Source organism: Phocoena phocoena, chromosome 8 (assembly GCF_963924675.1).
Source record: "Phocoena phocoena chromosome 8, mPhoPho1.1, whole genome shotgun sequence".
Lineage (NCBI taxonomy): Eukaryota > Metazoa > Chordata > Mammalia > Artiodactyla > Phocoenidae > Phocoena > Phocoena phocoena.
The window spans coordinates 9,846,177-9,864,184 of record NC_089226.1 but is presented as its reverse complement, the minus strand read 5'-3'; the positions used below and the strand labels follow the sequence as shown (position 1 = coordinate 9,864,184).

At 39.9% G+C, this 18,008-nt stretch overlaps 1 protein-coding gene across 1 annotated transcript; it reads right to left on the bottom strand.

Moving 5' to 3' along the window:
- Window positions 1–16,694: 16,694 nt before the first annotated feature.
- Window positions 16,695–17,641, bottom strand: LOC136127301 (olfactory receptor 6M1-like). The gene is given in 2 exon segments (XM_065882801.1): window positions 16,695–17,116; window positions 17,119–17,641. Coding segments are annotated over 2 exon segments (945 nt in total).
- Between the last annotated feature and the right edge of the window lie 367 nt (window positions 17,642–18,008).

The following is an 18,008-nucleotide window of genomic DNA, read 5'->3' as shown; positions in this document are numbered from 1 at the left end:
AGCATCCTTGCCATCAGGATGTTATAAGCTCCGAGATTCCTCTGGGCATGTTTTAGTGCTAACTGGCAGGTATTTTAGTCTGCTCAGGCTGCCATAACAGAAGACCACAGAATGGGTGGCTTAAATAGCAGAAACTTATTTTCTCATAGTTCTGTAGGCTGAAAGTCCAAGGTCAAAGTGCTGGCAGAGTTGGTTTCTCGTGAGGCTTTGTTTCCCGGCTTGTAGACGGCCATTTCTTCCTGTGCCTTTCTTACGTAACCTCTCTGTCCACATGCTCTGGAGTCTCTTCCTCTTCTTACGGACACGGGTCCCATTGGATTAGGTCTCTCCCTGATTACCTCATTTAACCTTAATTGCCTCCTTAAAGGCTCTATCTCCAAATAGTCAGATAGAGGACCTCAACGTACCAATTCTGGGTTGGGGGGGACACAATTCAGTCCATAAAAGTAGGTGACATATTTCATAAGCTGTCGGGGGCCCATGAGAAGGAAGGATCACTAGACGAAACTCCTGAAGAAAAATCATTGAAAGTTTTACTCTTCCTTATCTCTTGGCTCCACTCCTTCCAGATTAATGGGTTTTGTATGGTGGGAGGGACTAGGAATAAGTGGAGAAGGACTTAGAAAAGATGTTGCCATGGAGATCAGCTTAATCTGTATAAATGTTGGAGACTTCTGGTTTCTGTCAACATGGGTTGTTGGCTCCCTCACAGAAAAACAATCTGGGAGAAACCAAAGAAGCAAGAGGGAAGCATGGCTTCCAGAATCAAACAACAATTACCATGGAACAACAAAAATCATGCATGAAAACCTCCAGGGAAATAGAAGGTTGTCTTTTTTTTTTTCTTGGGAGGAGGTGGATAGGTGCAACTTCATTCCTGGGTCAGGAAGAGGAGGCACTGTGAAGCTAGATTGGAGGAACACTTGTAAATTCCCTTTGCTTTTCACCTGCAGTGCCTTTCAACAATCATTGCCTGCTCTATCATGACAGAAATAAGTAGCGGCAGTTCAACCATGAAATACCAGGGCAGTGCAAAAACCTGGACTGAGTGATGAGCTGATGGAAACAGGTGTGAGCTGACCGGCAAAACATAGGCCTTCCTGCCTTCACTGTTCCTGGCAAACCATCAAGGCTTGTGTATTACAGCCTAGGAGAGCCAGCTCAAAGATGAAATCCAGATCAGAGGTGTTGCCTGATGGGGCAGCAGCAATTAGAAGTGATGACAGGGAATCATGGTAGTTTGGCCCTTTTCCACACTTGGTCTAAACCCTGTCTACTTCTTAAATCAGGAGTCAACTACTTTTTTCTGTAAAGTGTCAGGTAGTAAATACTTTAGGCTTTGTGAGCCACTTGGTCTCTCCCGAAACTACTCAACTTTGCCCTTGTTGTGCTAACAGCCATAGGCAGTATGTAAACAAATGGGGGTTTCTGTGCTCCAATAAACTTTATTTACAAAAATAGTGGGTTTGATTTGGCCCATGGGCCATAGTTTGCAGACCACTTCCTTACCTTAATCAGATTGGTGTGGACTAGTACCTGACATTTGGCTCTTCACCACCATGAATTACCAGAAGAGCAGTTGATGTTTCTAGGGGTACATGAGTTCACAAGTAAGTAACAGATGAGGACTAAACTTTCTATTAAAAAAAAAAAAAAAAAAAAAGACGAACCGAACACCATATATCACTTGAAGTAGAATTACTAATAGTGAGAATTTAAAATGTGCAAAATAAGAATACTCAAAGAGATAAGGGAAGATACTAGAAAAATAAAAAATTCAGAGGAAATCACAAATAAGAACCAAATGGGAAATGTTAGTATGTAAAATATAGTAATTAAAATAAAAAACACAGTAAATTGTAGGATGGATATAACTAAAAAACCACTAGTGAGTTGAAAGACCACGCTGAGGATCCTCCAGAAGGCAAGAGGAAAGCATAAGATAGAACATATTAAAAAGAAAAAGCCCAGAGATATGGAGGAGTCCCAGTAGGAGAGACAAAAAAAGGAAAGTGGTTGAATTTGAGGAAATAATGGAGACATTTCCTAGAATTAGGGAAAAAAATCTCAAATTGAATGGGGTTATAGAGTACCAAACAGGAGAGAACACCGAGACTGTATCCATATGAAACATTTCATATAAAGGAAGACTCCAGAGAGATTAAAGTCCTCAATGTGAAAAATAAAACTGTAATGCCAATAGAAGAAAATATAGGAGAATGACTTTGTAGTCTGGAGTGGGTGCTTTTGTTTTGATGTTAAACTAAAGTTCAAAATCATAAACCACAAGGCAAAGAATTGATAAATTTGAGTTAGCTCAAAGTTAAGCATTTCTTCTAAACAATGTACACTATGGACAAGTTGACGAAACAAATGACCAATTGGGAGAAGATACTTGTAGTTTTTATAAACAAGAAAGTATCTATATCCAGACTAATTATGGAACTACCATAAATCAACAAGAATATGACAGAGATCCTGATAGAAAAATGAGTGGAAAATAGGCACAGGTAATTTACAGGAAACCCAGAGAACAATGTGCACTTAAAGATATCGTCAAATTAGTCAGTATTTAGAGAAACGCAAAGTAAAACAAGTAAGCGTAGATAGGAAAGTGGTGGTAAAGCAGACTGCAGACTATGAAGCCACAGTTAGGAGGACTAGACTAGATATACTTACAAAAACATGCTTACATCCATGAAATATAGTTCTCAGTTAAAAAAAAAGTGAGAAGTGCAATATGATATATAAAATAATTCCCTTTAAGTAAATTAAAAATACGCACACTGTCAAAGAAAAAAAAATACCGGACAAAGTTAAACAGGCAAGGAAGAATTTATTCAAGGCTATTACCATAGGAGAGAGAGGCCAGTACCCTGTCTGAACTCAGCTCTGCTGAAACAAAGGGTGGAAGTGTTTTAAGCACTAGGGTGAGCTAGTGGACAAATAATAGGAAGTGTTTTTGGCGAGGTTGGTCAATGGGTTATGTCAAGCATATGGAGTTACTTCTGAGTTTGCAAATGTCCTTTCTGTGATTATGCCATCTGTGTTTGCTAATTGGCCCTCATTGAATTAGACTCCTACCCTTCCACAGAGACTGGGAGAAAGGGAAGCTATGTTCTTTGATGATTACACTTCAAAGGGATGGCTCCCATGTCCTTGAGAAAGACTTTCCTGGGTTGTAAAATTGGCAAGAGGCTTTTATAAAGATTTGCATCTCCTATTTACAGTAGCCAAGCCATGGAAGCAACTTAAATGTCCATCGACAGAAGAACGGATCAATAAGATGTGGTATATATATATATATATATATATATATATATATATATATATATATATCAGCCATAAAAGATAATGGAAAAAAAAAGAGAGAATGAAATAATGCCATTTGCAGCAACATGGATGGGCCTAGAGATTATCTATTAAATGAAATAAGACAGAGAAAGGCAAATATCATATGATGTCATGCATGTGGAATCTAAAAAAATGGTACAGATGAACTTATTTACAAAACAGAAATAGACTCATAGACATAGAAAACAAACTTATGGTTACCAAGGGGAAAGTAGTGGGTGGAGGGATAAATTAGGAGTTTGGGATTAACAGATACACACTATTGTATATAAAATAGGCAAACAACAAGGATAGGGAACTATATTCAATATCTTGTAATAACCTATAATGGAAAAGAATCTGAAAAATATACATATACATATTTATGTATAACTGAATCACTTTGCTGTATACCTGAAACTAACATAACTTTGTAAATCAACTGTACCTCAATTTTTAAAAAAAGATGAAAAGAACAGAAAGAATAATAAAAGAAAAAAAGATTTGCATTTTTCAAAGGGGCAGAGAAAGAAAGTACAGTTACAAGTTTTCTTAAATAAATGCTCTAAGAAAAGTCAGGGGTCAAGAGTTAGGAAAACGTCCCAACCCCCAGTGTAAAGTTTGGTCAAGCTGAGAACATTAAGGCCATCTTGGTCAACACCAAATAGCAATACACATTATACAGAAACTCACACAAATAATTGTTGTTTGTGGGGAGAGGCAAGAAATGGTGGTGGGGAATAGGAATCAAAGGGAGTAAGAGAGATGAGGGCCTTGCCTAGATCAATCCTGATAGTGTGTCATGGCCTGAGGTGTATAGTTCATTAATTCTCTCCACCTGAGAGCCAGAAAAAGGAAATGAAGGAAAGGAAGGAAGAAAGGGGGAAAAAGAAAAAAGAAACAGAGCTTCCTGATCAACCTGGATGTTTTCAACGATACCCTGTTAATCAGATTATCTGTTATGCTCAGGGCTATCATGATAAACTGGTTTTCTAATTTCTTTTTTTTTCCCTTCTAGTTTTTTTTTTTTGCGGTACGCGGGCCTCTCACTGCCGTGGCCTCTCCCATTGCAGAGCACAGGCTCTGGACGCGCAGGCTCAGCGGCCATGGCTCACGGGCCCAGCCGCTCCGTGGCATGTGGAATCTTCTCGGACCGGGGCATGAACCCGTGTCCCCTGCATCGGCAGGCAGACTCTCAACCAGTGAGCCACCAGGGAAGCCCCCACTTCTAGTTTTAATGAGATATAATTAACATACAGCACTGTATGAGTTCAAGGTGCACAGTATAATGATTTGACTTACATACATCATGAAATGATTACCACTAAGTAGGGACTTCCCTGGCCATCCAGTGCTTAAGACTCTGCACTTCCACTGCAGGGGGTGTGGGTTTGATCCCTGGTCAGGGAACTAAGATCCTGCATGCTGTGCAGTGTGGCAAAAAAAAAAAAGATTTATTTTTCCTTATGATGAGAACTCTTAGGATTTACTCTATTAACAGCTTTCATATCTACCATACAGCAGTGTTAATTATATCAGTCATGTTGTACATTGTATCCCTAATGCTTATTTATCTTATGACTGGAAGTTTGTACCTTTTGACAATCTTCATCCAATTCCCCTGTCCCCCCAGCCACTAATCTGATCTCTTTTTCTATGAATTTGTTTGTTTCTTTGTTTTTTGAAGTAGAATTTTATTTTCTTGTTTGATTGTTGTGGCTAAGACCTCCAATACTAAGTTGAATAAAAGGAGTGAGAGTGGGCAACCTTTTCTTGTCTTTGAGAGGAAATGCCTTCAGCTTTCCCTGTTTAGCATGATGTTGTCTATAGGTTTGCTAATTTCTTTATCATTGGCAGTATAATTTACTTTACAAATGAATTTTCCCTAGGGCTGTTGTTCTTTTCTGACTCAAAAGTTTTAGCAATCCTCATATCTTTAGATATTTGACACAATTTGCATGGTAAACCCTGATTTCAGTTGTTTATAATTTTCAGTAGTGCTTGCGTCCTTTTCACATTTCCTGGCCCAATCTCTGTTCTACTCACTTGACTCTTTATAGTTTAAAAGGGGGGCTTCCCTGGTGGCGCAGTGGTTGAGAGGCCACCTGCCGATGCAGGGGACACGGGTTCGTGCCCCGGTCCAGGAAGATCCCACATGCCGCGGAGCGGCTGGGCCCGTGAGCCATGGCCGCTGAGCCTGTGCGTCCAGAGCCTGTGCTCCGCAACAGGAGAGGCCACAGCAGTGAGAGGCCCGCGTACTGCAAAAAAAAAAAAAAAGGGCCATCCTATAGTTTAAAAGGGCCAATCAAACAACTCTATGTTTCCTTTTTGGTTGATCCTACCAGGAAAACCAAACCAACAAATTCAAGAGCCTTACTATACAAAGTGTGATATGCAAATAAATAACATCAAATCTGATGGGAGCTGATTGGAAATACAAAACATTGGGTCCCACTCAAAACCAGTGAATTAGAACCTGCATTTTTAACAAGTTCTTTAGAAAATTTGTATGCATATGTTAGTTTGACATTGGGGCCTAGGGCAGGCCATCCCAAAATATGACTCAATGGCATATTTATTATTTTGAAATTAAGTTACTTGAGAAATGGCCAATACAAGAGGAACAATTTGGCTTTCTGTATCTCTGAAATCAGGAAATAAATGTCCTATAGAAAGATGCCCTCCCTGTACTGGGCAGTAGAAAGACATTCTTATCACCAGAGATAGATAATTTCGGGCCAAGAAGCCTGTATAAGCAAATCTGGTTACTTTTTTGCTAATTTATTACCCAAGCCCAAATTTTGCTTAAATTTCTTACTAATTAAGCACTGAAACCTAAGTTTCTTTGTCCTGGCAATTTCTTTCAAATTTATTTTTTCTTTGTCTAAAAAAGTATAAAATTGCCTCCTTTGGCCATTTCTTAGGTCCTATATTTATGAGACCTCTGTGTACATGGATTAAACGTGTTTCTTTTTCTCCTGTTACTCTGTCTTGTGCCAATTTTATTATTAGTACAGCCATAAGAACTCGACAGGGGTGGAGGGGGAAATTTTCCCCTCCCTGACATTGAGAATCACCATTGTACATTTGGACAAAGACTGACAGCATAGAAAACACAACCAACTTATTTTATAATTGAGGCAACTGAGAAGAAGAGAAATTTAGTGACCTGCACGAAGCTACTGATCTACTTTGTGGCTGAACCATGGTTGGAACCCAGGATAACTGACTTTTATTCAAGGATTATTTCTAAACCACAATGTAGTTTGTCATTTTCAGGTTTCCCAGAGTTAATCTCTGGTCAGGTTTTTACTTCTTTAATCTGCATCAGTTTGTCACCAGCCTCAGCTGTTCCTGTCAGCTGCTCTTATTTCTGTCAATCCCAGTTTTGGTTCATATGTAGGAGACAGCTGTGTGTTTCTCCTGCCAGCACCTTTTTTGGCATTGTTTAGTTGCAGTATGTTCTCATGAACAACAGAGAGCACAGTTAGACTTTCTATCAACATGCCTTATGACCCAGGACCAAATTCCAAGTTTATATAACCTACACCTTAATGATATTCATGGAAATGAGAATACTTCTAGGAGATTATAGGATTGGCTCATGCATGACCTCCTTGTCACATCTGATATAGAAGACTTCTTCTTTTTTTTTTTTAAAATATTTATTTATTTGGCTGCACCAGGTCTTAGTTGCGGCACGCGGGATCCTCATTGCCGTATGTGAGATCTTTGTTGCGGCATGCAGGGTCTTTTAGTTGCGGCATGTGGGCTCTTTTTTTTTTTTCTTTTTTTAGTTGCAGCATGCGAGATCTAGTACCCTGACCAGGGATTGAACCTGGGTCCCCGGCACTGGGAGCTTGGAGTCTTAATCCCCGGTCTTCCCGGACCACCAGGGAAGTCCCAAGATGTCTGTCTTTCAATTTCTTAAAAATCATGCTTTGTTAAATGAACTTTCAGTCTTCCATTCTGTGACTCTGATTCTGTTCCAAAACCAGGACACTTCTAGATTGGAAGTTGGGAATAAATTGCTATGTGAGTTATTAAATTTTTCAAATGCCACCTATTTTAAACTAAAGTCTAAAGTCTTCCTCACTAAATTCTTTTTGTTCAGGACACAATCTGTAAACAATAAAAACATTAATTACTCATGTTTGCTCAATACATTTCTGTCAGAATTTTAATATTTGTGTCTAAGTTGGAAATCAATAGAAAGAGAGATGGCTGGGACCCATGATTCCCAATTCTCAATTTTGTGACCAGCTGTCTTCAGCAGCTGCAGCCTCTCCCATAAGTCTCTAGAGGATACAGGCAAGAAAAGGAAAGCTCTTTGTTACTGGCTCTGGAAGCCAATCTTATTGTATTTCTTTGATGGGTTGAGCTGGATGATGTGAGGCATGCCAAGGCTCCTCTTGCCTATTAGAGGAGGAAGATTCCTGACTAAAAGTAGCTTTATTATTACTGCAGCCATAAGAACTCGACAGGGGTGGAGGGGGAAATTTTCCCCTCCCTCACATTGAGAATCACCATTGTACATTTGGACAAAGACTGACAGCATAGAAAACACAACCAACTTATTTTATAATGTACATTTGGACAAAGACTGATAGCATAGAAAACACAACCAACTTATTTTATAATGTACATTTGGACAAAGACTGATAGCACAGAAAACACAACCAACTTATTTTAAAGTGTGAACCTTAAGTTCACACTCTAATAGTGATCCTTGCTATCTTACCACTCTGATGGCATACAGAAGCATAGAAGGGAGGCCTTCCCTGGTGGCACAGTGGTCGACTATACTACCCAAAGCAAGCTACAGATTCAATGCAATCCCTTTCAAATTACCAATTGCATTTTTTACAGAACTAGAACAGAAAATCTTAAAATTTGTATGGAGACAGAAGAGACGCCGAATAGCCAAAGCAGTCTTGAGGGAAAAAAATGGAGCTGGAGGAATCAGACTCCCTGACTTCAGACTATACTACAAAGCTACAGTAATCAAGACAATATGGTACTGGCACAAAAACAGAAATATAGATCAATGGAAAAGGATAGAAAGCCCAGAGGTAAACCCATGCACCTATGGTCAACTAATCTGTGACAAAGGAGGCAAGGATATACAATGGAGAAAAGACAGTCTCTTCAATAAGTGGTGCTGGGAAAATTGGACAGCTACATGTAAAAGAATGAAATTAGAACACTCCCTAACACCATACTCAAAAATAAACTCATAATGGATTAGAGACCTAAATGTAAAACTGGGCACTATAAAACTCTTGGAGGAAAACATAGGAAGAACACCCTATGATATAAATTACAGCAAGATATTTGTAGATCCATCTCCTAGAGTAATGGAAATAAAAACAAAAATAAACAAATGGGACCTAATGAAACTTAAAAGCTTTTGCACAGCAAAGGAAACCATAAACTAGACGAAGACAACCCTGAGAATGGGAGAAAATATTTGCAAACGAATCAACAAAGGATTAATCTCTAAAATATATAAACAGCTCATGCAGCTCAATATTAAAAAAACAAACAACCCAATCCAAAAATGGGCAGAAGACCTAAATAGACATTTCTCCATGGAAAACATACAGATGGCCAAGAGGCACATGAAAAGCTGCTCAACATCACTAATTGTTGGAGAAATGCAAATCAAAACTACAATGAGGTATCACCTCACACCAGTTAGAATGGGTATCATCAGAAAACCTACAAGCAACAAATGCTGGAGAGGGTGTGGAGAAAAGGGAACCCCCTTGCACTGTTGGTGGGAATGTAAATTGATACAGCCACTATGGAGAACAGTATGGAGGTTCCTTAAAAAACTAAAAATAGGGCTTCCCTGGTGGCACAGCGGTTGAGAGTCCACCTGCCGATGCAGGGGACATGGGTTCGTGCCCCGGTCCAGGAAGATCCCACATGCCGCGGAGCGGCTGGGCCCGTGAGCCATGGCTGCTGAGCCTGCGCGTCCGGAGCCTGTGCTCCGCAACGGGAGAGGCCACAACAGTGAGAGGCCCATGTACCGCAAAAAAAAACACAAAAAATCAAACAAAAAACTAAAAGTAGAATTACCATATGACCCAGCAATCCCACTACTGGGCATATACCCCGAGAAAACCATAATTCAAAGAGACACATGCACCCCAATGTTCATTGCAGCACTGTTTACAATAGCCAGGTCATGGAAGCATACTAAATGCCCATCGACAGACGAATGGATAAAGAAGATGTGGTACATATATACAATGGAATATTACTCAGCCATAAAAAGGAATGAAATTGGGTCATTTGTAGAGACGTGGATGGATCTAGAGACTGTCATACAGAGTGAAGTAAGTCAGAAAGAGAAAAACAAACATCGTATATTAACGCATATATGTGGAACTAGAAAATGGTACAGATGAACCGGTATGCAGGGCAGAAATAGAGACACAGATGTAGAGAACAAACGTATGGACACCAAGGGCGGGAAGTGGCGGCAGTGGTGGTGGTGGGATGAATTGGGAGATTGGGATTGACGTGTATACACTGATGTGTATAAAATGGATGACTAATAAGAACCTGCTGTATAAAAAAATTAAATTAAATTAAAAAAAAAAAGCATTTAAAGATTAAGAAAAGAAGAAACGTGGAAAAAAATCCAAGGGAAACTCCCCAGGGAAAGGAGGATCATTTGTGCCTAAAACCTAGAGCCCCAGGCCGGCAATAAGAACTTCATGCCCCTTTTCCTTATACCAGTAATGTCTTAATGTGGGAATTATAGTTGGTGAAGGGCACTGTCTTCAGTGGTAGCAGACCACAGGCTTCTCTTAACTGCACCAGCCATATATATATGAAGACAGGAATCCTAGGATTCTTAAACTCAAAAATTTTAACTCGTTCACTTATCAAATCCAAAGCACCAAAACACCTAGGCCCTGATAGGTCTTGAATTTGAAATGTGATAGACTACAATGTGAGCAGGGACCCCGATATTGTGCAATACAGTGAACTTGTTAATTATTCCTCCTGTGATTGGAGGGGAGGGTAAAAGTGAAAGGGAGGGTGGCATGTGTGTTTCTTGCACTCCCCCTTGTGGTTGGAGTGTGTTACTAACAAAACTTAACTTTCAAATTTAACCCAAGAGGATCAAGGACTTCCTTACAGTATTTAACTATGAAAACAAGCAAGGAAACAAACAAAAAAAGGGATTAGGTATTTAAAAGGCAGAGCATAAAATTTCTAGCAGTAAGGCTAAGCCCGGTAAATTACTAGATTAAGAGAATGGATTTTCAGTTTGCCACTAAGATGAATTTATAATCAAATCTCTTGTATTTTCCTCTATTTAATTGTGTAGGGGAGCAAAATTTGCCACCCCAAAATGTGTCTCTTTGGCATGAGGATTATTTTAGACTGATGATGTTAAGAAATAGAAGACTTAAGAAAGGTTTCTTTTTACCTCCCCATTAGCTGCCTACAGAATTTAGACAAAGGGCCTGTTCCCAGAATAGAGCTACCACAAGAGATATCTGCAAACAATATAGGCTAGGTGTGATGGGAAACTTGGCAGGGATCAGAGTCCACTCTGGGTCCCATTATCTCTGCAAGGCTCAGCAAACATTTGTTTTTCCACATCTATGTGAATTACTTTCCTCTCCTTTGAAGTCCCAAACCACTACCCTCAACAACCTCTTTTGTCTTTAGCTGAAGATGGTTTTTAATGTGAGGGCTTTGGCCTTTTGGCAAGTTACTCAGTTTTCCTGGGTGTCTCCCATGTATATATGTTATTAAAATTTTGTTTGATTTTCTCCTATTGATCTGTCTCATGTCAATTTGTTTCTTAGACCAGCCAGAAGAACCTAGAAGGGCACAGGAAAATCTCTTTCTCCCTGACAACTGATTATACTAAAACATTAGGGGTTACATTTATAAATATGACAGTATCCAGAAAATATTTCTAATACATGGTAACCACTTTCAAACTTTGAAGGCATTCTTGAACATCCCATTTCCAAAAATTATAATATTTCTTTTCTTTGTCTCATGCTTTGTGTGGACAAGCATGCACACACTGCCCTGGATATTTCCTTTCATGAATTCCCCCCGGTTATATAACAATATATAACAATATCCTGCTTCTTTGTATGCCTTGAAAATTTTGTTTGACTGCTGGATGTTGTGTATTTTACAGTGTCATGGATTTGGTTGTATTCTTTTAGGGTGTGACAGACTTTGTTCTCCGAGGCACTTAAGTTACTTGTGGACCAGGTTGATCCTTTCAAGTATTATTTTTAAATGGTTTTTAAGAAAAAGCTAGCTTGCTTTTGCAATAAGGATAATTTATCCCCCTTACTCTTACATTACTCTTAATAATGCCACATTTATTAAAAGGTCTTTCCAGTCTGGCTGGTGGGAACAAAAACTGCTTCCATCCCTATGAGATCACTGAGAATTATTTGGCTTTCTGATTTCTTGTGGATTCATTCACACCTTCAGGTAAAACTTTTTTTCAGTGTGCTTAGATCTATATTCAGACAAAATCTTAAGGAGACCCCTTTGCATATCTCCAGAGTTATCTTTCTATGCAGCCCTCCCATCTCTGGTCCTCTTCCCTGGAAACGCAAGTCACCTGGTCTCCCTGAACTCTGATCTCTGCTCAATTCAGAGACACTGCCAGCCTCTGTTTGAATGCTCCCTCCCTGTGCTGCAGCCTAGAAACAGCATTCAGCCTGCAAGTTCAGGCAATTGTAAAGCTCACTTTGTCTCCCTTCTCTCAATGATTACAATTCTGCACCGCTTGTTGTCCAATGTCTGAAAACTGTTACTTTATGTACTTTTGTCATTTTCTAGTAGCTTAAGTCAAAAGGTTAAATAAAATCTCTGCTACCCCATCATGGTCAAAATCAAAAGTATTAATTCCTTTAGTCTTAGAATGTATCATTCACAGTATTTTCTTATATATCATTTTAAAAAATCAAATTAAAATATGAATTACTTAGGGGTAGAGTTCATGTCCTGTTTATCTTTGTATCTTCAGAACCTCCCAAAGAATTTTACACAGGGTCCTAAAAAGGACAGCTAATACTTATTCAGTGATGCACTAATATAGTGCTTTTAAGTTTATCATACAATAACCCTGAAGTTTAGAAATTACTATGAGAATTCATTTTATAGATAAGGCAACTGAGGTACGGAGAGATTAAGTATCTTTCCCACCATCATACTGGCAGTAAACATCAGAATGAAGATATAAATTCAGAGCCTGTGTCATACTGCTTCAGTAAGTGTACTCAACACATTTTTTATGAATAAATACCTTACCGAACAATGAGTTACGAGGAAAAATGATCTTCAGGTACACAATGGTAATTAAACCATATAAACTAAAGCTTTTTATTTTCAAGAACCAGAAAAAGCCAGAGATCACAAACAATAAGTACCTATGATAAGAATAAGGTTCATTTTCATAATGATGATCATATTAATAACACTGTGTGGTATATGATTTTAAAAATCAGAAAGTACAATGTAAGGCAAGTTTCCTGGCGATACTTAATCAAGGCTTTTTGTGAGCAACAGAAATGATATACGTGTCTCAATAACTGATTACCTGCCTGGCTCTCCACAAGCCCATGGTTCTCTAGTGTTTGCCTGCTTTTATAGCATCTGGAAACCTTGTTAGAACACAGATTGGTGGGCTTCACCCCTGGTGTTTCAGATACAGCAGGCCTGGGATGTGCCCAGGAATTTTATTTGGTTTGTCCCTATTTCAGATATTTCTTTTTAGAAAAATATATAGTTTTAAAAAAAATTTTTATTGGAGTAGAGTTGATTTACAATGTTGTGTTAGTTTCTGCTGTACAGCAAAGTGAATGAGCTATACATACATACGTCCACTCTCTTTTTAGATTCTTTTCCCATATAGGCCATTACAGAGCATTGAGTAGAATTCCCTGTGCTATACAGTAGGTCCTTATTAGTTATCTATTTCATATATGGTGATGTGTATATGTCAATCCCAATCTCCCAATTTATCCCTCCCCGCCCCTTATCCCCTGGTAACCATGAGTTTGTTTTCTACATCTGTGGCTCTACTTCTGTTTTGTAAATGAGTTCATTTGTAACCCCTTTTTTTAGATTCCACATATAAGTGATATCATATGATATCTGTCTTTCTGTGTGTGACTTACTTCACTCAGGATGACATCCATGTTGCTGCAAATGGCATCGTTATTTTTTATGCCTGAGTCATATTCCATTGTATATATGTACGACCTCTTCTTTATCCATTCCTCTGTTAATGGACATTTAGGTGGCTTCCATGTCCTGGCTATTGTAGATAGTGCTGCAATGAATATAAATTAGTCTTTAACTTCAAACTTAAGAAAGAAATTCATTGGGGTCTTCCCTGGTGGTCCAGTGGTAAAGAATCTGCCTTCCCATGCCGGGGATGCGGGTTTGAACCCTGGTCGGGGAACTAAGATCCCACGTGCCACAGGGCAACTAAGCCCACGTGCCACAATTACAGAGCTCACACGCCTCAACAAGAGAGCCCATGTGCCTCAAACTACAGAGTCCATGTGCTCTGGAGCCCACCCGCACACCACAATTAGAGGGAGAAAACGTGCACGCCACAACTAGAGAGAAGCCCGCGTTCCGCAACAAAGTCCCGACACAGCCAAAAAAATAAAGGAATTCATTGAAAGAAATCAAAATACTATGGGTAAATCATGTATATTTCTTACAGAAAGTCAATATTTATTGCTGATATGTGGCTGTGTTTAAGTACCAATTCCTCAGCAATATGGGCTTGGTATAGTCCAATGTTTTGGTTTTCAGTTCTGATACCGACAAGGGTTCTTGGCCTTCCCCAATCAATAGAAACTGATAAGAGGCCAGACAAGAAATTCAGGCAAGGCTTTACTGGGGGCCCCTGCTGCAGCAAGAGGGAGTGAGAACAAGTAACAGGTTCCCTTGCTCGCTCCCTGGGGGGGGGGGGTGAGAGCTTGCTCCTTATATGCGGTGAGGGTAGGGGTGGGTCCAGGGGTCGGGCCAGAGGGGTGACTTAGGTGTTTTGCCCACCCCTTAGGTGGTGTTAAGGGCAGGGGGCATGCGCAGTATCCTGCTTTTGCTCTGGACACCCTGTTTCTGCTCCCTGTCTGCTCCCGGCTCTTCAGAGTGGCAGCTGGGTTTTCTTTTTTGGCCTTTTTGCATCTTGTTGTCCATAGTTTGCCCCAACTGCATGTGCGCTCAGTTATTTTTAGTCCCTTACAGCTTCTTTGTATTTTGTTGCTCTAGGAGAAGAGGAGATGTTAGTCCAGGTGCAAGCACGGCAGCGAAGGGTCTCAGGTCTGAGGCCCCAGCCTGTCTCAGTTCTAGTGCAATGTGCAGGTGAGTCAGGTTCCCCGTTTCGCTGCTCACACTGGTCCTGGAATCTGGTAGCAGAGGTTCTCAGATGACCTGTGCTCTCCACGGCTGATCGCTGCAGCACGAGGGCTTGCTTCCCTCACTCTTACCACACCTTGGGGTCTTTGTTCTACTTTGACGTTACCATCTTTCCCCAGATATCCTCCACATGGCTCACACTCTCATCTTCAAATCCTTACTCAAAAGTCAACTTCTCAGAGAAGGCTTTCTTAACCACCTCATTTAAAATGGAAACTCCATCCCCCAAACTCCTTATTCCCTTTCCCTGCTTTTTATTTCTCCATAAATTCGTCACCATGTAACCTTTTATATGATTTCTGTCTATATTTTACTTACTGCATGTCTCTCTCTACTATAATTTTAAGCCCACCGGGGGCAGAGATTTTGTCTGTTCTGTTTACTGGTACATTGTAGGCACTCAAGCAATATTTGGTGAATGCATGAATAAACGAATAATTTCCTTTGGCCTGTGTACATTAACAAATTAAATTACTCACTGATGGACTTAGTTCATTTACTCAATCTGCACACATTATTAAAGTTATACTTTTCTTTGGTCATTTTCTACCTGAAGTTAGGGGTTAAGTATCTTCTTTAGGTTCACTTTGGGCCATTCATCAAAAGGCACTGTGACAATTTTCACCTTGTTGTTACCTGGCATGGTTCCACTTCTGGATTCATTCATTACTACTTATCAGTATTTTTACAAATTTCTGCCAACAACAATCTTTCCTCTAATATTCTTGCTGTCATCACCTTTGACCATCTCAGGTAACCCATCACATGGGTCATTTCCTGCTCTCTCCTCCACTACTGTCCTCCTCCAATCAATATTTTAAATAAGGAAACACACTTCCTGTTAGAAACTAACCTTTTCTAACCCACGTTTCCTTCGTATTATAATACTGTTTAGCTTCTCAGCCAGCCTTCTGCAAAGTGTTGTCTGTATTTAAATTCTCCATTACTTCGTGTCTATACTCTGTGCTGCATCTGTTTCTTAACATCTACAACATATTTTGTCTTTTATCCCTAAATTCTATCGAACTTTTACCAGAGTTATTCATGATCTGCTACTAAATGCAGCAGATACTTTTAATTCTTTATCACGCTACTTGTATTATTTTCCCCCTTGTTTTTCATCCTATTTCATGATCTCATACTCTTGAGTTTTCTTCTCATTGGTCACCCAACCTTAATCTAATTTTTTATCCTCCTGGTTATCTCAGCTACTTCTATGGCTTTAATTATCATTAATATATTTGATGATTTCCTATAGTTCTAGGTCATACCTCTTTCCTCAGCTTCAAATAATAACCCAACTGACAACTTACAACTGGATGTCCTACAGGAGCTTCCAATTCAATAGGTCAACCACTCACCTCCCTTCTTATGTTCCTTATCTCACTGACTATCTCCACTTCTCACTTAGGTTTATAACCAGAGGCTTGATATCATCCTGAGTCTCACCTCTTTTTCCCTCACTCCTCACTTCATATTTATTTGATCTGGTTAATAGAGGTGAGAACTGAGTGTCCTGAAATATTCAAGAGTGCCTAACATGAAGTTAACATTCTCTAACTTAACATGTCATACTACAAGTAGAGATACTTTATTATTTCATTGGTAGATTAGAGACATTGAGGCTCAGATCAGTTCTGACATGGTCAAAGTCACCTGGGAAATAAACTGAGTTAGCCAAGACTAGATTTGAAGACCTCTGAATCCCAGTCAGGTAACTTTTTATGATCTTAAGCTATGAATATACCAGAAGGTACATGGATTAAATTTTTTCCAGATATAAGCAGAATTTTCTTCCTGCTCGGTGTGGGCATTGCTCATCCTGCAGACATAGTCTCAGGTTTCTGACATGCCAGCATGGCACTATACTTTTGCAGAATGAATGTGCTGAAGATAAACATTGTATGATACACTCAGTGTTCATGTCAGGTTTTCCTTAGTACCAGGGACGCGATTCTGTTCATTGCCTCTCTCAACACTTCTTTCACTTTTTCATTCCTCAAGCTATAAATAAAAGGGTTCAGAAGAGGGGTCACTACGGTAATGAGGACAGTGGCTGCCTTGTCAAAATCCAGGGATTGGTTCTGATTGAGTCTCACGTACACAAAGATGTTGCTCCCATAAGCAATGGAAACGATGGTGATGTGGGAAGCACAGGTGGAAAAAGCTTTTTGACGGCCTTGGGCTGAGGGGATGTGCAGGATGGTAGAAATGATGTAGACGTAGGATCCAGTAGTGAATGCCAGGGAGCTCAGGATGACAAGGGCAGATAGGAGAAAGTTTACTTTCTCAGTGAGACGAGTATCTATACAGGCCACCTGTAGAAGGGGGGCAATGTCACAGAAAAATGATTAATTTCTTTGCTACAGTAGAGTAGCCTTGTCACTACTATGGTTGGTACCAACACGGGTAGGAAGGCTCCCAACCAACAGCCCAGAGTCATCAGGAGGCAAGCCCTGCTGTTCATGATGATGGTGTAGCGCAGTGGGTTACAGATGGCCCCGTAGCAGTCAAAGGACATCACTGCCAAGAGGATAAACTCCACGGTTCCCAGAAAGAAGTAGAAATATGTTTGAGTGATGCAGCCAGCAAAGGACATGTTTTTCTTCTCTCCTAGGAGGCAGGCTAGCAACTTTGGGGTAATGACAGTGGTGTATAAAATATCCAGAAAGGACAAATTACTGAGGAAAAAGTACATTGGGGTTTGTAGGTGATTATCAGTCCATATTAGGGAGATGATGATAATGTTTTCCATTGCTGTTAGTGCGTAAGCCAACAAGAGAGCCACAAAGAGGGATATTCGAAGCTCCAGGAGGGCTGGGAAGGCAGTCAGGGTGAACTCAGTCACCGTGAGGCAATTCCCCACGGCCATTGTTACATGTCAACAATAGGTCTCCCTGAAGAAACAAGAAAAAGGAAATCAGCCTCAAAGGTAGTTTTTTGTTGTTGTTGTTGTTTTGTTTTTGGCCATGCTAGGTGGCTTGTGGAATCTTAGTTCCCAGACCACATACTGAACCTGGGCCCCTGGCAGTGGAAGCATGGAGTCCTAACCACTGGACCGCCAGGCAATTCCCTAGAAGGTAGTTTTATAAATATCTGTTGAAAATGTATTGTGGAGAGTGTCTTATATTGGGAACTGACTCAAGGGATATATTCCTTGATCTGAAAGTCATTATGGTGCAAACTTGGGAAAGTCAAAATACTATTTAGACACACATTTTTCTATAAAATTAAGAGAT